Genomic DNA, 27,885 nt, shown 5'->3' with positions numbered 1-27,885 from the left:
TATCGGCGCTCAAGAGAGACCCCTAGTGTTTCCTAGTGTCGCTTCTCCGACACAACGTGGTGAGAGCGACAGAAGGGGAACTTTAGAGTAACATTTATTTCATAGGCTTGAACTATGTGCAGAAATAAAAATTGTTGGTGTACTTAAAACATCTTATTAAAGCACATTTATTTTATTGTAAATTTTATTGTAATGACTTCAACATATGAATATATAACGCAGCATGTAACATTAGAAATGATCATGCACAAATCCACAAGTTGCATAGATGTGATTGTAATGAAAAGCTAAAACTCAAAACTTCTTGATTATCAGTGATCCATATATCTTGTAATTATTCTCTTCACAATTAAAAATCCTGAAATACTAAATATTGTCTACATTCATGTGTTTTAGCTGGTACTTCCAGCGTAGTTGGGAACGATGATGTTGGCCCATTTATTGATATTGATAATATTGTCTACATTCATGTTTTTTAGCTGATACTTCCAGCGTAGATGGGAACGATGATGTTGGCCCATTTATAGATGACCGGAATGAAAAGTAGAGCAGAACCGAGCACTGATACCAAGAGGAATGCCCACAGGAAAACCCAGTCCAGAACCTGTGCCACAAACTTCCAATCCTGTACCACCTAAAGAGAAAAGCATTCTATTAGATTTTATTTAAACTCAATGCTTATTATACAATATTATAATTCCTTTTCTCAAATCGGATTGGCCAAGAGTGGTGATATTCAGTACTAAGCTTGATGCTTTGGTTTCCTTTGGAACTATTTTCATTGGTGGAGAAGATCTACTTACGTAAACGTGAGTTACTCTGTCATTTATTTGTCTTTGGAACTATATTATCAAAGCAATGTCACACTCACAATCATGCTTGTGGTCTAAATATCAGCCAAATTGTGATTATCTGCAGCTAAATCACAGCCGTTCTAATATTCAGAACAACAGCACTCCAGTAAAATATTGCATACCTAAGTTACAGTCTGGACGTTGGACATATTTTGTAATGATAATAGGTGTTAGCTTTAGTTTGTTTGCTATAAATAAACACTTTAAATGAACATTTTTAAATGGATACTGGATTTGTGTGCAGGTATTTACACTGGTGAGCCAAAACATTATGACCACTCACAGGTGAAGCAAATAAGTTGATCATCTCCTAACAAGGCCACATGTCAAGGTCTAGGTAGATCATATGGTAAGCGATGGATCAGTTCTCGTAGTCAACGTGTTAAATGCAGGAGTAAAGACCCGAGCGACTTGGACAAGGGCCACATTTTTAATGGCCAGACAACTGGGTCAGAGTATCTCTGAAAGGGCAAGGCTTGTGTGGTGCTCCCGGTAGTGGTGAGTACCTACCTATGGAGGTCCAAGGAGGGACAAACCACAAACCTGTGACAGGGTGTTGGGCGCCCAATGCACATCGATGCTTGAAGGCAAAAAAGGCTATCCTGTCTGGTCCGAACCGACAGAATGTCTACTGTGGCACAAGTCACAGAAAATGATAATGATGGTTACGGGAGGAATGTGTCAAAACACAGTTTAATCGCACCCTGCTGCGTATGGGGCTGAGTAGCCGCAGACCGGTCAGGGTGCCCACGATGACCCCTGTACGCCGTTGAAAGTACCTACAATGGGCACGCAAGCATTGGAACTGGAGCCGGTGGAGGGAGTGTGCTCCTCTGTTCAATGTTCTGGTGGGAAACCCTGGGTCCTGCCATTCATGTTCAATTTGACACATTCCACCTACATAAACAATTCCGATTCATGGCGGCTCTACCTCACAACTTATAGAATTTGAAGGATCTGTTGCTAATGTCTTCGTGCCAGATAGCACAGGACACCTTCAGGGGTGTTGTAGAATCCATGCATTGGTGGGTCGGCGCTGTTTTGGTAGCACGTGGAGGACCAACAGCATATTAGGCATTTGGTCATAATATTTTGGCTCATCTGTGTATAAGCAGCTGAACTTTTTATTGGTCATATGGTCACTCTACAAATAATGGATTTCTGCAAGTCTAAAGTGAGACAAAAATTGGCTTTTTACCTCTCTGACTTCATTTTCCTTCACAACATGATGAGTGATATAGTGTATAGATTCCAAGGCTGCCTGTAGAGTATTTTCTGCATTGAGCAGAGGAGTGTTTTCCTGGCCCAAACTCTTTCCATAACCCAGTCCTGCTCTGCCGGTCCTGTCTGTTTTCTGGCTCCCCACAGTGGTGGCATAGCAATCCATATGGCTCCGAATGCAGAGAAGTTTAGGCAGGTGGTGCAGAAAGATGCAGCGTACCCACGGTGCCATGCTGTGATGCGTAGATGAGGAACGATGGTGGATGTTGATGGCAAAGACAGTGATGGCAATTTAAAGCATCACAAAGATCATGGTGAAGACCAAATAGTCAAGTCAAATACTCTCCAATGAGAGGAATCACCTGGGAACAGAAAAAAACATACATCTGAAAAAGAGGAGAGTGCTCCAAAATATAAAACAAACTTGAAAGCCTTTAGCCAAAATGTACCATGTAGAAGGCCAATGACTGATTTATACTGCAGCTAACTAAATATCATTCACAACAATGTATTAATAAATGTTAAATGTTACTTTGTAATGTTTTGTATTTCCAACTGAAACAGGATATTCAATGAAATAAAAATGTAGGGTGGGACTTGAATGTATCCATCAGAAATTGATTGTGAAAAGTAGCCTCAATTTTTCAGATGGTTGGAGGGGACGAAAAATAATAGGGTTTGGTGTAGTCAGCCAAAAAGCACAAAGTCATTTGAGACAAGATATATGGGTAACATGTGCCAATGAATTGTTCATAATGCAACTAACAATGTTTAACAAAATTTTAATCTAAAAAATGTGCTTCATCTGGTAACATCTAAATGAACTGTTTTCAGATAATATCAGTGTATCAACCTGAATACATAAGGTTAAACCAACAAAACAAATTTTGAAGGGTAAGATGAAGTATAAATATAGTAAGTAGCTCCTTAAATAAAATGCATATTAAGGGAGTAAATATGGTCCATTTTCATTTCATGTTGACTTTCAATGCATTCTCACCTTTGAAGAAGGAATTATCTCTTCTATTACCAGAAGGAAGACTGTAAGAGAGACGAGGACAGACGTACAGAGGGAGATCTTTTCCCCTCCATTTGATAGAATGAGAAACAATTTTGGGAAATAGATCATTTTCTGTCCATCATTTGTTTCTTCAACCTGGTCTTATCTGTAATCAAGTTAGTATACCTAAATGTTTGCTAAATTATTTTTACAAAACAAAACCGTAACAGGTTATATCTGAACTGTTGTTAAAATGACTGCTTGAAACAATTGGTATGGCCGGTAAAATCTGAGACAGTTAAAAGGCTGCACTAAGCCTCGAGGATTCTCTGAGCCTGCACCTGGTTCAGATGCTAATGAGGCCATGCTGCTCAGTATTTGCGAAATGGAGGAAATGTGGCCTGATATTATAAGCAACTTTGACTCTGTCGTGTCCGAATCTGTTAAGAGGGAAATAACAGTGGTTTTGGAGCCCCTTGAGAGACGGATGGGTTCACTGGGTGAAACTTTGCGGGCCTTGAATGTGCAGCTAACAACCACACTGGTTGCTCAGGTGGAAACCCTTTCTAAGAAGTGTGAGGACTTAGAAAGGTGTTCCAGATGGAACAATATTCGTTTGTGGGTTTGCCCGAGGGTTCCGTTCACTACGAAAAATCCTGGTGAAGGAAAACCTTCTTGGCCACTTATCACGTTGAATCTTTTTCAAGTCCGAAACCAAATTGCATGGCAATCATCGCCACTTTTCTACAATGGGAAAAAATTTTCTATATTTCCTGACTTTGCCTCGGCGGTAGCCAAGAGACGGGCTGCATTCACAGCAATGAAGAAGGAACATTGTTCTTTAATAGTGATAGCAGCTGTCTAAAATACTTGCTTATGTTGTTACATTATATTCCATGCCTTAACAACATTATGTTTCATGTCTTAACTCATGCCTCAGCCTAAATCGTCATTACGGTCTAACAGAGGTGATATAAAATTTGTCAGTTTAATGGTAATGGGCTTAGTAATCATATAAAACGCAGCAAAATGCTACATCATTTGCAGAATTTAGATGCTCATATAGTTTATTTAAAGTAGACTCATCTCAGAGCCAGGGACCAATTTAGACTGAATGGTGGATGGGTGGGACAAGTGTACCATTCCTCATTATTGGTAAATCCAGAGGGTTAGCTATCCTCTTACTTAAATCCTATCCATTTGAAAACTCAAAAGTACTATCCGACCCAACAGGCAGATTCGTTATAGTCACAGGGCAAATTAATAATACCAATTTTGCTTTGGCAAATATGTATGCCCCAAACTGGGATGACGATTCTTTTTTTTTTTAAGCATTTCTTCTCAACACTCCCATATACACTCACCTAAAGGATTATTAGGAACACCTGTTCAATTTCTCATTAATGCAATTATCTAATCAACCAATCACATGGCAGTTTCTTCAATGCATTTAGGGGTGTGGTCCTGGTCAAGACAATCTCCTGAACTCCAAACTGAATGTCAGAATGGGAAAGAAAGGTGATTTAAGCAATTTTGAGCGTGACATGGTTGTTGGTGCCAGACGGGCCGGTCTGAATATTTCACAATCTGCTGGGATTTTCACGCACAACCATTTCTAGGGTTTATAAAGAATGGTGTGAAAAGGGAAAAACATCCAGTATGCGGCAGTCCTGTGGGCGAAAATGCCTTGTTGATGCTAGAGGTCAGAGGAGAATGGGCCGACTGATTCAAGCTGATAGAAGAGCAAATTTGCTTGAAATAACCACTCATTACAACCGAGGTATGCAGCAAAGCATTTGTGAAGCCACAACACGCACAACCTTGAGGCGGATGGGCTACAACAGCAGAAGACCCCACCGGGTACCACTCATCTCCACTACAAATAGGAAAAAGAGGCTACAATTTGCAAGAGTTCACCAAAATTGGACAGTTGAAGACTGGAAAAATGTTGCCTGGTCTGATGAGTCTCGATTTCTGTTGAGACATTCAGATGGTAGAGTCAGAATTTGGCATAAACAGAATGAGACCATGGATCCATCATGCCTTGTTACCACTGTGCAGGATGGTGGTGGTGGTGTAATGGTGTGGGGGATGTTTTCTTGGCACACTTTAGGCCCCTTAGTGCCAATTGGGCATCGTTTAAATGCCACGGCCTACCTGAGCATTGTTTCTTACCATGTCCATCCCTTTATGGCCACCATGTACCCATTCTCTGATGGCTACTTCCAGCAGGATAATGCACCATGTCACAAAGCTCGAATCATTTCAAATTGGTTTCTTGAACATGACAATGAGTTCACTGTACTAAAATGGCCCCCACAGTCACCAGATCTCAACCCAATAGAGCATCTTTGGGATGTGGTGGAACGGGAGCTTCGTGCCCTGGATGTGCATCCCACAAATCTCCATCAACTGCAAGATGCTATCCTATCAATATGGGCCAACATTTCTAAAGAATGCTTTGAGCACCTTGTTGAATCAATGCCACGTAGAATTAAGGCAGTTCTGAAGGCGAAAGGGGGTCAAACACAGTATTAGTATGGTGTTCCTAATAATCCTTTAGGTGAGTGTATATCTTCCATTATTTGTTGGGGAGTCAACTGTTGTCTTATGGATCTAGGTTCAATATTCACTTTGAATATGGTGATAATGAGGAGGAATAAGAGCAGCCAATTACTATTGAAGAACTCAATGCGGTTTCTTCTTTACAGAGTGGGAAATTTCCAAGGCCAGACGGATATCCGGTTGAGTTTTATAAAGTGTTTTGGCAAAAAGTTGCCCCTCTGTTAATTGATTTGTTTAATGATTCATTTGAAAATGGCCAACTTCCACAGACTCTTAATCGGGCTTCTATTTCCCTTTTGAAAAAAAAGACCCACTTGATTGCACCTCATTTCAGCTGATAAGTTTGCTGAATGTTGACTTCAAGTTACTATCGAAACTTCTGGCTTTACGAACGTATTCTACAGACAATTATATCACCAGACCAAACAGGATTAATTCGAAATCGGCATTCTTTTTCCAGTCTTCTGTAGCTTTTTAGTACAATTTACAACCCCTCTCTCACTAATTCAGAGGAAGATCTGATTTCTATGGATGCTGAGATAGCTTTTGACAGAAAGGAGTGGAATTATTTATTTCACACTCTGGAAAATTTTGGTTTTGGTGGGAAAATTTATTTTAAATGTTAAGTTACTTTATTCTTCTCCACAAGCCTCAGTCAGAACAAACAATATCCAGTCTTAGTTTTTTTTTTCATTTATATTGCTCTACGAGAGAGGGATATCCCTTAAGTCCACTTTTATTTGCAAAAGCCATTGAGCCCCTTCCGGTTGGCCTTTAATCTAACCCTCATATCACAGGTATATTTAGAAATAACATTGAACTGAAGGCCTCGTTATATGCAGATGATTTTTTCCTAAACATTTATAATCTATAATCTGTTTCAGTCCCTGCTGCCCTTGCTACTCTTCAGACATTTAATTAAATTTAAATAAGCTCAGCAGCAAAAAATCCCTCTGCATCTCGGAATCAAAGTTACACATAAATTTGAAGGTATTTACAAAGCCAATTTGACCTCTTTGATGTCCCAAACTAGGGAGGATTTTGAACGATGGTCACTTCTCAGTCTCTTTGTAGCAGCTTGAATCAATGCAGAATTCAATGCATCAATATTTTTCTTCCCCGGACCTTCTTAAAATTAGATTCTATGAAACTGTAGTTTATTTGGATTAAGAAGTTCCCAGATTGCATAAATTATGCCTAAAGAAACCCGTTTCTTTAAATGCCTTAGTACACTCCCATTTTGGAAAGGGTACATAATCATCTATTTGTGCCAGGCATGTCCTCATCCAGTGGAAAATTGTACACCGCACTTATTACACTAACGTCAGATTAGCAAAAATGTTTGAGGGTGTTTCTCCAGAATACGAAACCCTACAAACCTGTTTTTTTCTTACCGTTCTTTCAATGAATATTGGTCAAAGATTTTTAAAACTGTGTCACACATAACTTGGGAGAGAACTGAACCATATGCTCTCACTGCGTTGTTTGGACTTTGTCCCTCTGTACCCTCTCTTTCTATTCTTAAGAGGGATACTATCGCTTTTGTCTCCCTTTTGGCTAGGAGGTTAATATTGATTAATTGGAACTCAAAAGTCCCCCGCTCACTCTCGCTGGTTAACAGACATTCTTTATTTCCTTAAGTTATAAAAGATTAGGCTTTCCATTAGGAGCGGTTCACACAAATTCAGGAAATGATGGGGTACATTATCCAGTACATTCATGAGATTAACTTTCATCTTAGTTCTTACTAGGAAATCCAAGATGGGCTGGGGAGGTAATGATTACTGTATGCGTTGATTGTGGCATGAGTGATATGATTGTGTAAAGGGATTTAGATGGGCAAGGAGGAGGCGAGAACCAGCTTGATAATATAAATAATATAATAAAAAAAAAAATTTTATGAGAAACTTAAACAAACGACACAAACACACACATGACGGACATGCTGTAAACAATCTCTCTCTCTCGCACCATCTTACGCAGTCGGCCTTTATCCCTCCCGGTGGCTTGATTAGCCTGATAAGGGACCGGGTGTGTAGAATCACCACCCGGCCCAGGCCCCCCTCCTTGCCATAGATGGCTTTTTGGATGTGTTGTCATTTCTTTCTGACTGCTGTTTTTGTGTTTTTTTTTTTTGTTTCTTCATTTGTATCTTACCCAACTGTGTTTATCTATGCTTTTATTTATTGTAAAACCTTTTTTTTTTTTAGGTTAAACTACTAAACAAACCCATGGAAAAAGAAGTTGGAGAGAGTAAAATGTTTAGATTTGGTATGAATTTATTGACTACTTTGTTACATTGATTATATCTTTTTTTCGTTTGAAGTGTGATTTTGAATTTAGAAGTATTTTTGGTTGTTTTTCTTGTTTCAGTTAATTAATTAAACTTTTCATAATCGGAAAGCAGAAGTGAAGTGCTTGCCGATACAATCACTGTTAATACTAGCCATGACTTGTGTGTCAGTAGATAAAAATTATTAATAATACTTACTTTCTTTATAATTTAATTGAGCCTACATACATATCCTACTCCACATTTTCCATGCGTATAAAAGGAGCGTGTCCCATTTAACAAGAACGCACAAAATAATGTAAATCCATAATTTTATTCTTCCAATTCATTGCATATAGTCCATTTATACTACCAGGGTCTTATGAATGTGCTGTCTTTGTCTAAATCATTGGTGCTTGAGGGAATGGACTATATAATAGGATGCAGATGCTGCAATAACCAGAGAAGAAATTCAGAATGAAATTGCACTACTCGATTAGTGCCTCGCACGTGCAATTTCGCCAAACACACTTGCGCCTAGACTTAGAGCATGCTTAAACTAAAATACCAAAACTTTGTGGCCATGCCCATTGACTTATGGTATAGTGCTGCGCTTAGCGGTAGCACTCTTAAAATAGGGCCCTATAAGTTCATGAACACTTTTCGCCCTGCACAATGCTATCTTATACATCTAATCACTTTTACTATAGCCACACATTGGCGGTCATCAGCTGGTTCTTCTCATTCTAACAGACGAAACACCAGATGTTATCAACATAGTATCAAGATGAAATTTTGTTTATAGTCGGTTGTAGACTATAACCATGCACTATTGGATGTAATACATTCTAACATTTGAATTACATAATCAACTAAATTTACAAGCATGTCCAAATATTATAAAATTGTGGTTTAGCTTAACTGATATCGCATTGCACTTCCAAAACAAAAGACCGGGGTATGGGACCTGAAGGGTATGTGAGCCAAAAGTGACATAGAAGCACCACAAAATGACGTGGTTGCTTCAGCAATTGAGTTTCTCATGTCACATTTGCTAAGTAAGGAGTTTGGTTTTGTTTATTTAAAACTCGATAGAGCATTAACCTTCAAAACCTCACCTGTTTTTCATCTTATACATTTTCTTTAACCCTCTCTGGTCGACGGATGCGTCGGCGCGTCCTGCTGGATATTTTCGTCATTACAGCAGAAACGACTAAAAATACTCAATAACTAAATTTTTTTGGGGGTATACAGATAAGTGTAAGACATCATTAGAGACTATAAAGGGTCTACTTTTATTTGTGTACACTCACAATAACAACATAATCTTGTGCTTTTGTAAAATAAAGAAAAAAAGGGTGAGCTTTCAGCAGTCTCTGTGTTCACGAGCATATTTCAGAAACACATCACTAAAATGAACTGAAACTCCATGAATACTTATCACACAAACATGGAACATATGTCTAAAGAAAGCTTAAAATGTCTACTTTTAAATGAAATTATTCAAATTTAAAAAAAAAATATTCTCCTGCAATGCAATCTGTTTTGAAACAAAGCGATATACAGTTTTTACCGGTCCATCTCATTATCTGTAATGTGATCCCACCCACCAGCAGAGCGCACCATTCATACGCTAATGTGTCTTGTGGACAAATGTTTAGTATGTGTTATATGACCTTATTTCAGTGACTTAAACTTTTTGTTTTTTCAAAAACCATGCATAAACGTTATCAAAAATACAAACCTGTACATACATGTTGCTCACATATTATTGTAGCCCAGTTTTTGCTGAATACAGTGTTATCAGACTTCAGCCATTAATATGTTTTTATGCAACTGAAAAAAGCACAAATGTCAAGGCATGTCAAAAGTTCTCCAGGGCCCAAAATACCCTCAGACCCCAGAGGGTTAACACTGTATTCAGCACAAACTGGGCCACAATAATATGTGAGCAACACTATGGGTTAGGTATATGTTTAAGGGTTAAGGTAAGGAGGTCAGTTTTGTTGATTTAAGACTTGATAGAGCAAATTTAACTAGCTCTTACCACCACAAAGTAGATATTACACCTCGGAACTGCCCGATACCTGAAATGGACCACGTAATGTCGTTTCAAAACATTTTCACAAAAAAAGTCCATACTTATCATGAGATCAGGCTGGGTTTTCTTTGACTCATACGGTAGGCATTGTCAGGAATCCAGATGGAGTCTGAGGGGACTCTGATGGAGGTGATGCCCAAATAATGATCCGGATTCCACTGGAGCTTCATGTCTTTCCACTCCTGAGTGCAGAGAAAAATACCTTTATCTGCAGAGGTAATCCCCATACAAAGGATCGCCATAGTCATGAAAGCAGTGTGTAGTGGTGGATGGGTCATTCATAAATTTATAGTGTTTATGGAGGCTATTTTAGGGGACCATATTACACTAATACCCCAATTAATTAATGCCTTCCATAAACCATTATAAAACTGCAGACAAGATGAAGAATGGTAGAATAGTAATAATTAGTTATCTGTACACTATAACTTGGTCACATACACTCACTGAGCACTTTATTAAGAACATCTGTACACCTACTTATAAATTATCTAATCAGCCAATCATGTGGCAGCAGTGCAATGCATAAAATCATGCAGATACTGTTCAGGAGCTTCAACCATCAGAATGAGGAAAAATGTGATCTCAGTTATTTTTACCGTGGCATGATTGTTGGTGCCAGACAGGCTGGTTTGAGTATTTCTGTAACTGTTGATCTCCTGAGATTTTCACGCACAACAGTCTCTAGAGTTTAATCAGAATGGTGCCAATCTCAAAGAACATCCAGTGAGTGGCAGTTCTGTATACTGAAACACCTTGTTCATGAGACAGGTCAACAGAGAATGGCCAGGGCAGCATTTCCCAAAAGCATCATAAGCTTAAGTAGATTGTAGAAACCATTTGCGGCAATGGTCTCCAATAAAGCTTGCGATGCTTTTGGGAAAAGCAGCCTAGACTGGTTCGAGCTGACAGAAAGGCTATGGTTAGATAACCACTCTGTACAATTGTAGTGAGTAGAATAGCATCTCAGAATGCACAACACGTCTAACCTTGAGACGAATGGGCTACAACAGCAGAAGACCACGTCTAGCACTTTATTAGGACCATAGTATTGTAAATTTGTACCTGCTTTACCTGTTTCATCCACACATTGGTGGTCATCAGCTGATTCTTCTCATCCTAACAGACGAAACACCAGATGTTATCAACACGGTATCAAGATGAAATTTTGTTTATTGTCGGTTCTCAGATTAGGGAAACCCATAAAGTAGCAACCTGATGTACTTTACTGTTAAGTATGTATTTTGAGCTATTAAAACAGCATTGGGGTCTCTTGGACTACAAACAGAACGTGTGGGTTAACTATAAATGTGGCGTTTTTAACTACGTTTACAACATAAAATGTGTATTTTCCTAAATGCACTCTATATTTTTTAAAATGTATTGGAATGTAATATTATTCCAGGGTGGTGAGAATGAAACGCTTGTGCTTGTGCTCACCACATCCACCAGCTGAGAAATAGCCAGTCCAAATTTCACCAGCACTGTTCTGTTCAGATCCTCCACTGGTCTCACCCATTTCTGGTAGTTGCTGAAGAGATATTTAAAAAGCTTGTCCTCAGCCTTGGCATAGGAAGACAGCACAGGAGGCCCTTAAACAAAAGAAAATCTTCATGTTAATCGGTCTCAGATTCAACAGGGGGGTTGGGGCACTAAACAGTATTAATTAGATGGCAACATTCCCAGACACAATGACTGGTTTGTAGGTGTGATACTTCAGTTGACACTTCTTCAGTGAGCATATTGCTCTAACAGTGAACATCTCACCCATAATCACTGGTTTTCTAACAGTCAGGCACCTGCCACATTGACAAATTCAAAGCAACAGATTTTTGGAACGTTTGAAAATGGTTGTATTATACTTCCTCCTTATTACCTCACCGTGTCTGCCTTAAATATTAAATGTTCAATCTGACACCTGTAAGTTGTGGTTAAGAATGTTTAGAAGAAGTAAAGAATGAACCATTTTTGTAGCTTAGTTTCATTAAACAGTATTTTTGGACAGCGGATGAAGTTTCGGGTTTTGAAAGTTGCATTATGTTTTCATAGTAGCCTACACCATGCGACAAAATATTGCCTTTTAAACCCCTGTGTCTTTGCAGCCCTACTGCAGTCTTTAGCAAGGCTATGTTTTAATAAAGAGTAGAATTTGTATTATTTATAATCTGCTTCCAGTTTCATATGTTCATGATTTACATATGACACTGGAACATGCTGAGGTAAAATAGAAAATGGATGAAAAACATTGATGACTCATCACTTACGGGCATATCTTATTTTTTTTCCAATAAAATGCTCTCTAAAACTAGATAAAATAAAAGTATATTGATTCTAAACTTATAATCAACAACTTTAAATCAATATATTTTTTTCAATTCCATTCTGTTTTTAAGATGTTAAGTGCACAAAAAGTTTATAATTTTTATAAAGCTGGTTGGTTTGGCTCATGGCTTAGAACTCTTTTATAAAGTACTTTATGAAATTCCTATGAAAAATGGGAAATATACTTCCGGAACCAAGACAGATTAAAAAGTGTGCACGCTCTAAAGCAAGCACCACATTATGGTCCATTGGTGTGATATAAACCAAAGGCTATTGGCTATTTAAAAAACAATTATATAATAAAGAGAGCGAAAATAAAGAGGCTGTTCAATAAGTCCCATCCCAACTTCCTATTTCAATTGAAAATAGGTCAACACAGGAAAGATAAATGCACTAATCAAACAATTGCATGGGCTCTTTAAAGTATAGAATCACTCATCTAGAATTTGTAAAAGGTTCTGGTATTTCTGTCCTATTCAACTTTAGAAGCTTATATAAGACAGAATCAATCTTTTTGTACTGAGACCCCATTTCCCCCTGGTATTGTGATGCATCTCGGGTGATCCAATCACATGTGGTCAGGTGAGACAAATCACTGTTCATACCTGGTCAATTAAATGCATCTCCTGTCACCACTTGTGTTAAAATTTGAAGGGGAGGGTCTCTGTTTCATGACGACATACATAAATTACTATGTCAGTGTGATACTGCATGATAATAAAGCACAACAAAGTCAGAAAAGACAAAGAAAGCACACATTTAAAAAAAAAAAAACTCCCAGATGTGGCTGAAATTTAATCGAAGCACAAACGTAACATGTCAAGCAGTAATATCTGTTATTCTACTGTATTGCCTACTAGTTTGGAAACATCACTTTAGAACTAGCAACGGAGGATTTTCTGCTTTTCAGCATTGAAGTAACAAGCTAGTGTGTTTGTGTGTGCATGTATGTGTGTGAGCGAGATCGCGTATGGGATTACCCGTGTGCGGTTCTCGTCAGCAATAATTTATTAAATAATAAATATTTTAATCAAGTACTGCGATGGACTGGCGACCTGTCCAGGGTGTCCCCCGCCTTTCGCCCAATGTTAGCTGGGATAGGCTCCAGCCCCCCGCGACCCTGTACACAGGATAAGCGGTTGACGATGAATGGATGGATGGATGGATGGATCAAGTAATATTTAAAAAAAAAGTCAAACAATAGTCAGCATGAGATAAAACAATGCAGGAAGCTGTAAACTGCTGTCTCTCTCTCTCTCTCTCTCTCTCTCTCTCTCTCTCTCTCTCTCCCGCACGCCCTCTCTCTCCTGGCTCGTCAGTCCTCCCCGAGGTGGATTATTCAACTGTCTTTGAATATACAGTATATCTGACTTGCACTCAAAATCAGAGTGCATTGTGGGTAAGAATGAGTGAACAATTGTAAGGAATGAATGGTTCAATCAATTCAATCAAATCAAAATGGAGACACCCGAAATAGTGCACTATATAGTGGATTGTGGCAATTTCAGACACAGCATGTGTGTGTGAGACAAGAGCGAAAGAGAGAGGGTGCTATATTATATAGACATGGTTTGTCATTCTTTACTGATGTACATAACCACTGTCTTTGTTTTATTTTGTTAATTTGCTGTGGTAGCCTTTACAGCTCTTGGAAATAGCAAAAATAATTTGGTGAAGTGATATGGAACCGTTATGCGTTCAAGACCTTGAACTACTTCATAGCCATGCATTTGCTGAAACACAATTTCACACCTCAGAATGTCTGTCAACCGATCAGAATCAAGCATTCAACAGACCCGTGGAATAATTCCTTTTAAAGCCGCTCGTAAAGGGCAAAGTTTAAACTCTTGTTTTAGCACAGAGGTGGATTGACAGGTGAAGTGTGGTGCTTCACTATTTACACCTCAAATGCGATTTGGTCACATGCATTTGTGATCTGATTGCAAAATGTTTTAGATCCCAGTTAGTCTTGTATTCAGGGCTGACCACATGTGATCAGATCACCTGAAATGCATCTTAATACCAGGTGGAAATGAGGTCTGAGACTCAAAGGAAAGATTTAATCCAGATTTTAGATTATCTAATTTTACCTATTAAAAGTGTGTTAAAACCTAAATAGCATATATTGATTGATCCAGTTTGTGCTTGTTATTTACCTCTATATTTATACATTGACCGGATTTTGCCATTTTATCTCCATCGTTGAAATCTCAGTTTTCTTTGCTATAAATATGATGCCCTTCGGCTGGCCGGTCCACACCCAGCTTGAGACGATAATCCAGTTTCATCTGGTTTGTCCATGAATCAATATCTGTGGTTCTCATCCACCTCATTCAATATGAGGCTGATAAGAAAATATATTACTCCTGAGGTCACATTGTCACACCAAACCTGTACTCACTCATAAATGAATAATCAGTGTTGGACCATGACTTTTAAATGGCTCTGCATCACCCCAACATAAATTGATTCTGATCAAAGCTCAGTTTAAAGGTAGCTGAGCTTCAAACCACACTATTACATTTTCAACATCTTTAGTCTTTTAATAGAGTAATCTGGCATATTGCGCTAGAAGATTTTTGTTGAACCTTTTATTGATTTTGGTTGAGCTTGTAGTGTATTACAATGTGTAGTCTGCATGTTTCAGTCTGTACAGTATGTGTTGTCTTCTTGGGAGAACAGTGCAAGCAAATATAGAAGTGTCCAAATTATAAATGCGTTATTACAGTACATAAGAAGCTATTTATTACAATGTTATTTGTAATGTTATTCTATTGTTATTACATTAAAGGTGCTGTAGCTGATTTCAGACATTTCGATAACTTTCACCATTTTGCTAACTTAAACCATATGTCTTCTCTCAGAAGCCCTGCCCTCCAAAGAGCTAACCCAATGCCTGACTCTTGTTCACTTTTTACAAAGACTGAAAGGGCTATAGTGGCAGTCTAAGGGCTGTCACAGACTAGATTCACAGTTTTTGGTCTACCAGCCACTATGGTGGGTGACCTGTCTCAGATTTACCTTTGACAAGAAGCTCTATTCTTTAGAAACAACAATGGCCTCTTGTTGAAGTAACATGTACGCACTTACTAGACCAGGGAAAAACAAATGTATGGACTATATAAAGTCTGGCATTAACTTCCCATCATTTTATTATATAACATAAATATCTTTCCTTTATTTCTGTATGAGAAAGATGATTCATTTTGAAATGTAATCTTATTTACCCCTCTATATGAGAGAGAGAGAGAGAGAGAGAGAGAGAGAGATGTTGGAAAGAATAATTGGGTAAAGAAAGAGAGGGAGAGGGATAGAAATTGGATAATTGGTTGAATCCCTGGAAAACATGTCCAGGTCCACATTATATTATATTATAAAGGCTATGTTAGGACCATTCAGATTTCTATTTTATTTTTTGGATTGTTATATTATATTCATAACAATTACTAAATGTCAGATAATAATATAAAAGGTATTACTAGAGAAAAAATGATCAAGAAAAAACGCGTATTTTCTTGATATAATTCATTATGAAATATAATGGTAACAGTATATAAGGGCTAGAAATAGCATTTTAGCCTAGCATATGGCTAAATGTTCATATGGCAGTTTACACAAGGTAAACTGTTTCTGCTACAACAAACTTCCTTCCAAACCCCACAGAGTGAACACAACATCTTTTTCTGATCGTATGTGGATTCTGTTGGTAGAATGAGACAGAAAATATATTATTTGTAGCTTTCTAAAGGACGCTAATGGCTACATCGGTTAGCATTTATCATATAAACCATCCTTTATTCTTTTAAAAATATCCTGAACACATTGACAAACCATATATCATTGCAATTGTGTATTTATTGGTTTAATGTTTCATCTGTCAAAGCATTTCATTTAAGCTGTAGAAACATGCTATAGTTCCTCTATCAGCCATGATGTCAATTTGTCAAGGAACCTAGAAGGCTAATGCACCATGGGTTACCCTGGGAGTTTCATTTAGGTTTTTATAATGGTGTTTTTTTAAATAAACTGTCTTTGGTAAACATTAAATACTTGGACGTTTTGTCCTACAACATAAATTATACACAGCCATACACCAAACATGAATTTTGAAGCCACTGTTTAATAATATATAATATATATATATATATATATATATATATATATATATATATATATATGTATATGTTGCTACCAAGTTGCTAAACAAGAACTACAACAACCACAAGCATGCAAGTGTACAGTGGCAAGAAAAAAATATGTGAACGCTTTGGAATTAGCTGCATTTATTTACAATATGCATTTGTCTTAAATTCTGGATTGATCTTCATACAAGTTAAAATAATGAACAAACACAATCTTTTAACTAGTAATCTATTAAACACACCATTCAAGCATCCACAGTGTAGGTGTGAAAAATGATGTGAACCCCTAGAATGATGACATCAACAAAAGCTAATCAGAGTCAGGAGCTGGAAAACCTGGTATCCAATAAATTAATGGAGATTGGAGGTGTGGGATACAGTGACTTGAAAATCCAAATCCAAAATGTTGATTTTTGCTATTCACAAGAAGCATCTGCTGACGTTGACCATGCCTCACAAATAAAAAAAAGAGATCTCAGAAGGCCTATGATCAAGAATGCAAAGCATCAAGCTGGAAGGGGTTACAAAGTTATTTCAAAGAGCTTAGATTTTCATCTGTCCACAGTTAGACAAATTGTTTATGCTAGCAGCCATATCACCCTGCAGCTCTTGCCTGATTTCCCACTATAGCTAAGCAGGGTTGAGCCAGTACCTGGATGGGAGACCTCCAGGGGAAAACTATGGTTGCTTCTGGAAGATATGTTATAGAGGCCAGGAAGGGGTGCTTTCCCTGTGGTCTGTGTGGGTCCTTATGCCCCAGTATAAAAGACATTTGCACTCAACCAGAGCTTACATTAAGCTCTGGTTGGAGCTTAATGTGCCAATGGCAGGCAAATGCACAAAAGAATATAAATGTATGATAGTGTTTTGAATAGTTGACTAGTTGGTGCAGAACAAGTACACAACTCGTGACCATCACTAAAATCAATTGTAAGTCTACACTATACTGTAAAAAGGCACCGTCTTTCAGATGAGACATTAAACCGTTATCATTAAAAATCCCAGGACAATTCTCGTGAAGAGTAGGGGTGTAACCCTGGTGTCCTGGTCAAATTGGCCCTTCTCAATAAATATTCTCTATCCATTAATTGGCTCTATAACTACTCTCTCCTCTCCACCAATAATGGTGTGTGGTGAGCGTACTGGCGCACTATGGCTGCCATTGCATCATCCAGGTGGATCCTGCTGTAACCCGGATACACACACACAAGATGAGACAGTCACAATGTAAGTCAAAAAACTGCTTTTATTGACAACAATAAAAGCAGGCAAAAGTACAAACGGGCAAATCCAGTGAAGAGTCGTCAAAGGGGAGCGTGAGGTCAAAAGCCGGGGTATCAAGATAACAATAACAAGTGGGACAGATCTAATGAGGGAGGTGAACGATAGCGGGGAAAACAGTTAACAACTAGGGCGAGGAACAAGACGAGACTAGCGGGAACGAAGACAGGGGGACGAGAGCAATGGGGAGTTGGCAAGCTAAGACGAAGAATAGTGAGGAGGTCAAAACTAGACGAGATTAGCAGGGGCAAAACTAGACAAGACTAGCAGGGGCAGAACTAGATGAGACTAGCAGGGGCAAAGATACGGGGAACTAAATACAATAACCAACGGGAAACAAACGGAAGGATAGTGTATTTATAGGGGCGAGAACAGGTGTAAACAATGACAGGTGATAGGGACGAGTGCAGGTGTATCTAATGTGTGGGGACGAGAAGCGCGTGAGTGCAAGTGGTCATAATGTTCAGGCTGATTTGAGGCGAGTGCGCTAGAGGGAGGAGATAGTTTACGAGCGTGAGCTCGTAATAGCAAAACCGGGCGTGGAAGCCCGAGGGAGGAAACAGAGCGTACGAGCTCAAGGGGGCGGAGCGAGGAAGCGGGAAGCGAGCACGCTCGCGGAGTGCATGTGTGCGTGCTCGTGGACGCAGAGATGGGGCAGAGGAGCGGGGTTCGTGACAGTACTCCCCCCTCTGAATAGGACGGCTCCTGACGGCCGCGCTCGGCTGCGAGGAGCGCGAGGGGACAGAATGAGCGTGTGAGCTCGAGGGGACAGAACGAGCGCGTGAGCTCGTGGGGACAGAACGAGCGTGTGAGCTCGAGGGGACAGAACGAGCGTGTAAGCTCGCGGGGTGCAGAACGAGCGTGTGAGCTCGCGGGGTGCAGAACGAGCGCAAAAGGGAAATGAAACAGTCCATGGGGGTCAATGGGCAGTTCAAGGCAAGGTCAGGGGGAACATAATGGACAGGCGGGTGGTCGGGAGGTCTAGGGGGCAGCCATAGGGCAGAGACTGGGTCAGGAGGTCTGGAAGGCGACTGGAGGACAGGGACTGGGTCCGGGGGTCTGGAAGGTGACCACCGGACAGGAATAGGGTCCAGAGGCCAGGGAAGAGGCCACAGGACAGGTAGAGGGTCAGGAAGTCCGGGCTGAGCCGTGAAAGGCGGAGCCATCAGAGGTGGCACCGTAGGTGGCTCTGGAGGTGGGGTCCTGGAAGGCTCCGGAGGTGGAGCTGACAGAGGCTTTAGGGGCGAAGGCCTGGAAGGCTCTGGAAGTGGAGCCGAAGGAGGCTTTAGGGGCGAAGGCCTGGAAGGCTCTGGAGGTGGAGCCGAAGGAGGCTTTAGGGGCGAAGGCCTGGAAGGCTCTGGAGGTGGAGCCGAAGGAGGCTTTAGGGGCGAAGGCCTGGAAGGCTCTGGAGGTGGAGCCAAGGGGGGCTTTAGGGGCGAAGGCCTGGAAGGCTCAGGAAGTGGAGCCCATGGAAGTGGTGCCGTAGGAGGCTCCAGAGGTGAAGCCCTGGTAGGCTCTGGAGGCAGAGCCGAGGGAGGTGACGCCGTGGGAGGTGGTGCCGTAGAAGGCTCCATGAGTGAAGCCCTGGTAGGCTCTGGAGGCAGAGCCGAGGGAGGTGACACCGTGGGAGGTGGCGCCGTAGAAGGCTCCAGGAGTGAAGCCCTGGTAGGCTCTGGAGGCAGAGCCGGGGGAGGTGACGCCGTGGGAGGTGGCGCCGTAGAAGGCTCCAGGAGTGAAGCCCTGGTAGGCTCTGGAGGCAGAGCCGGGGGAGGTGGCGCCGTAGGAGGCTCCAGAGGTGAAGCCCTGGTAGGCTCTGGAGGCAAAGCCGAGGGAGGTGACGCCGTGGGAGGTGGCGCCGTAGAAGGCTCCAGGAGTGAAGCCCCGGTAGGCTCTGGAGGCAGAGCCGGGGGAGGTGGCGCCGTAGGAGGCTCCAGAGGTGAAGCCCTGGAAGGCTCTGGAGGCAGAGCCGAGGGAGGTGACGCCGTGAGAGGTGGCGCCGTGGGAGGCTTGGGAGGCAGAGCCGCAGGAGGCTCGGGAGGCGAATCTCCAGAAGGCTCTGGAGTCTTAGGGAGCAGAGCCATGGGAGGCTCGGGAGGTGGAGCCATGGAAGGCTCGAGAGGCGGAGCCCTAGGAAGCTCTGGAGTCTTTGGGAGCAGAGCCATGAGAGGCTCGGGAGGTGGAGCCGTAGGAGGCTCTGGAGGGGGAGCCGTAGGAGGCTCGGGAGGCAGAGCCATAGGAGCCTCTAGTGGCCGAGCCCTGGAAGGCTCGAGAGGCTTGAGGGGGGGAGCCATGAAAGACTCGAGAGACGGAGCCCTGAGAGGCTTGAGAGGAGGAGCCCTGAAAGACTCGAGAGGGGGAGCCCTGAGAGGCTTGAGAGGGGGAGGAGCCCTGAGAGACTCGAGAGGCGAAGCCGTGAGAGGCTTGAGGGGAGGAGCCATGAAAGACTCGAGGGGCGGAGCCCTGAGAGGCGGAGGAGCCCTGAGAGACTCGAGAGGCGAAGCCGTGAGAGGCTTGAGGGGTGGAGCCATGAAAGACTCGAGAGGCGAAGCCGTGAGAGGCTTGAGGGGTGGAGCCATGAAAGACTTGAGGGGTGGAGCCCTGAAAGACTCGAGAGGCGGAGCCGTGAGAGGCTTGAGGGGTGGAGCCATGAAAGACTCGAGGGGTGGAGCCCTGAAAGACTCGAGAGGCGGAGCCCGGGAGGGCTCTGAGGGGTGAGCAGAGGCCGGCAGAGTCGTGGAAGACTCTGGGGGTGGAGCAGAGCCCGGCAGAGCCGTGGAAGACTCTGGGGGCGGAGCAGAGCCCGGCAGAGCCGTGGAAGACTCTGGGGGCGGAGCAGAACCCGGCAGAGCCGTGGAAGACTCTGGGGGAACCTCTGCAGTCTTGAGCACAAGACGAGACTGGGGAGAAAGGGCCCTCTTCCTTCTCTGACGTCTTCGGCCAACAGGGGATGTGGCCATGGGGACGGTCGAGGCTACAGGCGCTGGCTCGTTAGCCGTGGCGGGCATGGGCGCTGGCTCTCTGGCCGTGGCAGGCATGGGCGTTGACTCGCTGGCAGGGCCAGGCTTCGAGGCTGGGGCCGTGACAGGCCTCGGGATTGGGGCCGTGTCAGGCTTCGGGACTAGGGCCGTGTAAGGCTTAAAAACGGGGGCCGTGTAAGGCTTCAAGACGGGGGCCTCCAAGGTTTGGCTCCCCTGACGCAAAACCATGAGTTGGGCCGCTGAGTCCATGATGTCGAGGGCGGGGTTAAGAGTGACACAACCGCTGCCTCGCATAAATAACCCTAGGTTAGCGCCCAAAGAGTGCACGGCGCTCAGAAACGCACTGGATGCATAAACGGGCTCGGGGGCAGACACAGGTGAAACAGGGTGACATAAATCAGACATTGTGCATACCTGCTGCCCCCGGGCCGTGAGCGCGTGGTCCTCTCTCCACACTTTAGCTCCTCGCGCTGAATGTGACGTGCTTCTCCGCTCGAGTGAGCTGCGCGAATCCTTAGCGCGGGGCATTGTGACTGTCAACGGTGAGGTTGGTTATTCTGTAACCCGGATACACACACACAAGATGAGACAGTCACAATGTAAGTCAAAAAACTGCTTTTACTGACAACAATAAAAGCAGGCAAAAGTACAAACGGGCAAATCCAGTGAAGAGTCGTCAAAGGGGAGCGTGAGGTCAAAAGCCGGGGTATCAAGATAACAATAACAAGTGGGACAGATCTAATGAGGGAGGTGAACGATAGCGGGGAAAACAGTTAACAACTAGGGCGAGGAACAAGACGAGACTAGCGGGAACGAAGACAGGGGGACGAGAGGAATGGGGAGTTGGCAAGCTAAGACGAAGAATAGTGGGGAGGTCAAAACTAGACGAGACTAGCAGGGGCAAAACTAGACGAGACTAGCAGGGGCAGAACTAGACGAGACTAGCAGGGGCAACGATACGGGGAACTAAATACAATAACCAACGGGAAACAAACGGAAGGATAGTGTATTTATAGGGGCGAGAACAGGTGTAAACAATGACAGGTGATAGGGACGAGTGCAGGTGTATCTAATGTGTGGGGACGAGAAGCGCGTGAGTGCAAGTGGTCATAATGTTCAGGCTGATTTGAGGCGAGTGCGCTAGAGGGAGGAGATAGTTTACGAGCGTGAGCTCGTAATAGCAAAACCGGGCGTGGAAGCCCGAGGGAGGAAACAGAGCGTACGAGCTCAAGGGGGCGGAGCGAGGAAGCGGGAAGCGAGCACGCTCGCGGAGTGCATGTGTGCGTGCTCGTGGACGCGGAGATGGGGCAGAGGAGCGGGGTTCGTGACACCTGCAGACTGGTGGTAGTTGAGGAGATTCCCCCGTGCAATTCAAAGCAATTTGAGTGCCTAGAAAAGTGTTATATAAATGTAAGGAATTATTATAAATAGAGTCTATAGAGTACTGTGGCTACTCTCCCTAGAAGTGGCAATCCAGCCAAGATGACACAAAAGGCACAAAAGACGTAAAAAGAACCCTAGATTGACTGCTAAAGACTTGAAGGAATCAATGCAACTGGTTAACATCTCTGTTCATGAGTCTAATATATGGAAAACAATAAACAGTCATGGTGTTCATGGCAGGATGCCACGAAGAAAGCAGCTTATTTCAAACAAAACATTGCTGCATGCAAGTTTTCCAAAGACCACCTTGACACTCCACAATGCTACTGGGAAAATGATTAGTGGATTGATGAAGCTAAGGTTGAATTGTTTGGGAAGAACCCACAGCACTACATATGGCGTAAAAAGGACACCACATACCAACATGAAAACTTCATCCCAACGGTGAAGTATGGTGGAGGGAGCATAATGATTTGGGGCTGCTTTTCTGCTTTTTGGCTTGGACCACTTGCCATCAACAAGGGAAAATTAATTTCCAAGTTTATAAAGATATCCTAAAGTATAATGTTAGTCCACATCTACCGGAATTGCTTGGTTGAGGTTATTGCTGCCAAAGGAGGATCTATCAGTTATTAAATCTAAGGGTTCACTTACTTTTTCCAAAGCACTGTGACTGTTTAATGGGATGTGTTTGATGAAGACTTTAAAGATTATGTTTTGTGTGTTGTTAGCTTAAGAACATTGTGTTTTTTCTATACTTGTGATTTTGATAAAGATGAGATCACATTTATGAACAATTAATGAAGAAACCAGCTTAATCTGAAGGGTTCACTTATATTTTTTTGCCACTGTATATGCCTGACGAAATGGAAAACAGTAGTTATTTTTTTATCTAGCAACTTATTAGCAACATACTTTTATTTTGAAATCATTGCAGATTCATAACTCACATTTGGGGTGTGAATGTGTGTAATAAATTAGAATAAGAATCAGAATTAGCTTAATTGCCAAATATGCATACACATACTGTACAAGGAATTTGTCTTGGTGACAGAGGCTTCCAGTGCACAAACAATACAGCAACAAGACAGAGATAATAATACAAAAATAGAATAAAAATAAAAAGTGAATAGAAATTATAAGTATATATATAAATACACAACAATAAGAAAATATATATATGCATGTTTATGTACAATTATTATATTATTATAAAAACCAGAGGACAATCCAGAGGGAAACCATTGATCGAAAATGCTAATTTTCTTCTGGATTTTTGGACTACAACCTGAACAGCTTTAATAAGCTCCTAAGGGGACGTTCCTTAATGATGTCATATCCTCTTTTTCACTTATAACAGTGTGAAATAGCCCTCTGTCATGTATTAACTCCCCAAAATCTGACAGTGTAAGAAGGCAAAGAAATGAATAGTCCAAAACAGGCTTCATTTTCTTTCAGCAAAATATAATATTTTCTTTCTCTCATTGACCCGGACATGTTCTTGACAGGTTCCGAGAGATTCAATCTCAAAGGTTGGATGAGGCAATGAGCCAATGTCAGACAGACTCACCTATAGAGGAGCAGAGGACAGAACAGCAAGCTAGCAGCAGGAGAGAGGTGACTGGGCTGTGAGCTGTTAGCATGACCATCAGGAGTTGCAAAGCCACACAGAAGACTTGCAAGCAGCCAAATGCAAGCCTGCACCTTATTATGTACAAAAATAGTAAGATCTATTATTGAACACTTGCAAGCACATTGACAATTAAATGCAAAACATGTTTGCAGTGAAAACAATGCATCTTACATGTAATGGCCATAAATATACATTCACTCACATGCATCCCATAATATGTGCAAATCTATAGTAATACTACCATGTATTATGATGCACATGTGAATGCACCTTTATATATACACAGACATAATTTCCCTATCTACCTGTCTGTTGAGATTAAACATACATTCATCAGTCTGCAAATATATAGTCTCTCTCTCTTTCCCTGTCAATCTTTTTTACTTACCTAATTATGAATTGGAAGAGAGCAGAATCTTCAGAAATGTTCTTTTCCATGTGGTTATCGCGTGTGCATGCCAACCAGCATGTGTGTGGCTGCTTACACACATTCACTCTCTCTTGCTCCTCCTTCACCTTTTCCAGAAAAGAAGCCCTGCCCCCCTCCTTGCATGGAGGATCCTCCATTATCTGTAAAGTCTGCCCGCTCTTGCCCAAACACTCATATGAATCTCTCTTGTTACACAAGTGTTCATGTTACACTTGCACACATTGAGGTTAAGAAGGGTCACTTAATCTGAATGCAGCTTTAAGGGAAAAATGGAGAAGGATATATGTAACAACTATTGTAACAGTTCTCTTTTTACCTTGGTTTATCCTCTGAACTTCAGAACACTACAGAGAGCAAGACTGATATGACACACAAACAGACTAGGAAAATGTCTTCAACCAATTTATATTATATTTCGTATGAATGTATGTGAAATGAAATTACAATGAAGGAATAAAATAAAGAAATAAAAAAACACAAAATTATTAAATAATTTTTTCAATATTTATTTTATAGATATTTAAATATATTAACTCGTTGTTTAATAGCTTAGTTTAGAGCTTTTGTTAATCTTTTGGATTGTATTTGTTCCTTACTATTTATTTATCTCTGATATGGAATTATTAACTCATAAACAGAAAATACAGATTCACAATAACCAGGTTCATGTCAGTAAAAGAACAAGTCAACTTCTCCTTTTGTAGCATCCAAAGTAGATATAATAGTCACTGGACGTAAGTAGTAGTGCAATAATCAGTAGTGCAAATAATCAGTTCAGTCCTACAGATGAGAATTACCAATGGAATGTAATGGTTTCAACATGTAACACAGTAGAAAGGCACTATTCTGGTGATGAACTGTTGAATCTCTTCTACTCATCTCTCTAATCAATAATCATTCACTGGGTGGCTCGCCATCTCTGTTTTTGAAGGGTTCGATCCGATCACAAAAAAAAACCTGACCAAATCCAGGGGATTCATATACATTTACCATCCACATCGGATTTTACTGGAGGTTCACAATCAGCAACCATCGGCATCAAAATCAACAATCACCACTCTTAGATTCGTCTTCCGCAATCAGCAAAACGTGTTTCTCACTCTGCTTCCCAGTCTTCTCTTTATGACGTCTCACACAGTTTTCACTATCTCAGCATATACATATCACACTTTCCGTGTTGGATTATTTTTTAACTATTTTATTTTTTAAATTACACAATTACTTCGATTAGATGTTTTATTGCATATTTTTTGTATTTTTGTTGAAAATAGAATTATTGCAAATTATATTATTGTTCTAGTCAGTCAAATTCTGACCTGTGTTACACCCTCTCCCCTTAAGTCTAGTCCCTTTGCATGACTGTAGCTTGAGGTTTAGGGTTTGGAATGTATGATTGATATAGGTTGTTTTGCAAGTGATTCAACAAAAACTGTTTTCAAACCCTGAAGCAAAGATTTGATAATTAATTTCATTGGGTTTCCCAACTCTGGGTAAGTCAGCCTTTTTTTTACTTCTGTTTCACTCTTTTAGACCATCTTAGATGACTTTCATTTCCACTCTCAACTTGATCTGTTTCTTCCTCAGATTCATCAGGCGCAACTGACACCAGTCTGCTTCTCCACAGTGGAATATCAGGTATGGTTTCCTCAATTTGTACTGCATGTGTTTCAATGTCTTTTTCCTTCTTGTTTCCATCAGGTGCATCCAGTGTTTGCTGCTCTACTTGAGGTAATTGATTTCTTTCTTTCAAAGTTTCCTTTACATGTTCCACATTACCAGATGGAGATTCAGATAAGTACTGTGTATCAGCCATGTATTCAGTAGTAGTATTCTGTATTTTGTAAGTAATCCGTTTCAGGTTGGACTTTCCTACTTAGTGCATTTCATACTTTCACATCCACAGTAGTATTGTTTGAGACAGCTGATAAGTCAGGTGAGGTTTGGTTTGCAGGAATAGAGTTAAGAGGAATCTCCCTAGTCTTCCTTATGATATTGTATTCTCGGATGAACCTTTCTGAGGTAATAGCTGGCACATCCTCAAAGATTTGAGGTACATAGTCATCCTCATTGGAACTTTGTTAGTTCTCTGGGCATTCCTCATTTTCCACATTTCGGCTTTGTCTGGTTACTCGTTTCTCCTGAGGTTTTGTCACAACATTTTCATCTTTTGTGAGCGAAGGCAAGATCCCACAGGGTAACAATAAGTCTCTATGCGATGTTTGTAGGGGACCTTCTTGACTCTCAGGTTTGACAGTGTAAACAGATTGTTCACCTGCATGGCTCACAACAATGTTTACTACAGGGTCCCACCTGTCAGCCATTTTGTGTTTTCCATGTACCCACACATTTTGACCAGTACGCGGTCACCTGCTTCAAGAGACAACTCGGTCACTCTTTGGTCGAAACAGGCTTTGTTTCTTTCTGCAGTCTTAGCCACATTCTTTCGGGATAGCTTATAGCTCTCCTGAAGATGAGATTTTAATGACTGCACATATTGGGAATGGAACTTTGGATTGTTATGGTTCACTAGAACATTGAAAACCAGGTCTGCTGGCAACCTTGGTTGTCGTCCGAACATGAGCTTGTACTGTGTGAATCCTGTAGTCTTGTGCTTTGTGCAATTATAAGCATGTATGAGTGGTTTGACGAAGTCTTTCCAATGTACTTTCTTCTGAGCTTTCAAAGTACCCATCATTCCTAACAACGTGCGATTGAAACGCTCAACCGGATTCCCTCTAGGATGGTAAGGTGTAGTTCTGACCTTTTTGATACCAGCTATTTCACAGAGTTCTTTGATTGTTTTGGATTAAATGTCAGGTCCTTGGTCACTATGGAGCTTTTCAGGGACACCATAATATGAACTATGAAGTTTTCCCACATACTCTTGGTGACCGTTCTGGCTTTTTGGTTTGGGGTGGGAACTGCGACCGCATACTTGGTGAAAAAGTCTCTAATCACCAGGATGTCTTTGGTATTGCTACGGTTGAGTTCCAGTGACAAAAAGTCCATGCTCACTAACTCCAGTGGCCTGGTGACTTGACTGTTCACTAGAGGTGCTGCTCTTTCTGGTAAGGCCTTTCTACACACACAACAGCAGGTCTTGACATTGTTTTCAATGTCAGTGGCCATCTGGGGCCAATAGAATCAGGCCCTGATGAGATCAAGGGTCCACTCTATTCCCATATGACCCTTGTTGTCATGCAGACTCTCCATGGCCATAGTTCTTAGCTCAGGTTGAAGGACAAGTTGGTAAGTCATGTAATCTCCAACAGTTAATTTCCAATAGAGTATACCATCTCTCAGTTAAAGTTTCTTCCTTTCTCTTAACAGGAACAGAAGTTCCGGAAGTTCACACCTTAATGCAGGTAGGACTATGTCTCCTGATTCCAACTGAAGAATCACATCTCGCATTACTGGCTCATTTCTCTGCTTTTCTTTCAGCTCCTGTTCTGACATACAGGGAACAACTGCAGATCCCTCCATTTTCTCATAGTCATCAGGAATTGCTTCTGGACACATTTCATAAAGATTCAATGAGAGGAATACAACTGCCATCAGTGGCTTGACAAAATTAATGCTTGTCACAGATTGCTTGGATTACATCAGCTGAAACCAAAGTGGAGATTGTTGCTTCAGGTGTGTGATACAAGGTAAATTGACGTATACGGTCTTGCTCTTTTTGAGATGTTGGATCATCCACCAT

General features: G+C 41.5%; 1 protein-coding gene across 1 annotated transcript; it reads right to left on the bottom strand.

The window, feature by feature from the left end:
• Positions 1–27,885, bottom strand: chrna5 (cholinergic receptor, nicotinic, alpha 5). Its single transcript, XM_052152228.1, is given in 11 exon segments — positions 1–634; positions 2,053–2,415; positions 2,417–2,437; positions 3,076–3,207; positions 9,980–9,999; positions 10,093–10,195; positions 11,088–11,132; positions 11,454–11,605; positions 27,065–27,261; positions 27,538–27,691; positions 27,849–27,885. Coding segments are annotated over 11 exon segments (1,383 nt in total). The 3' UTR covers positions 1–475.

Source organism: Xyrauchen texanus, chromosome 21, assembly GCF_025860055.1.
Source record: "Xyrauchen texanus isolate HMW12.3.18 chromosome 21, RBS_HiC_50CHRs, whole genome shotgun sequence".
Taxonomy (NCBI): domain Eukaryota; kingdom Metazoa; phylum Chordata; class Actinopteri; order Cypriniformes; family Catostomidae; genus Xyrauchen; species Xyrauchen texanus.
This window is presented reverse-complemented; position numbering and strand designations above follow the sequence as displayed.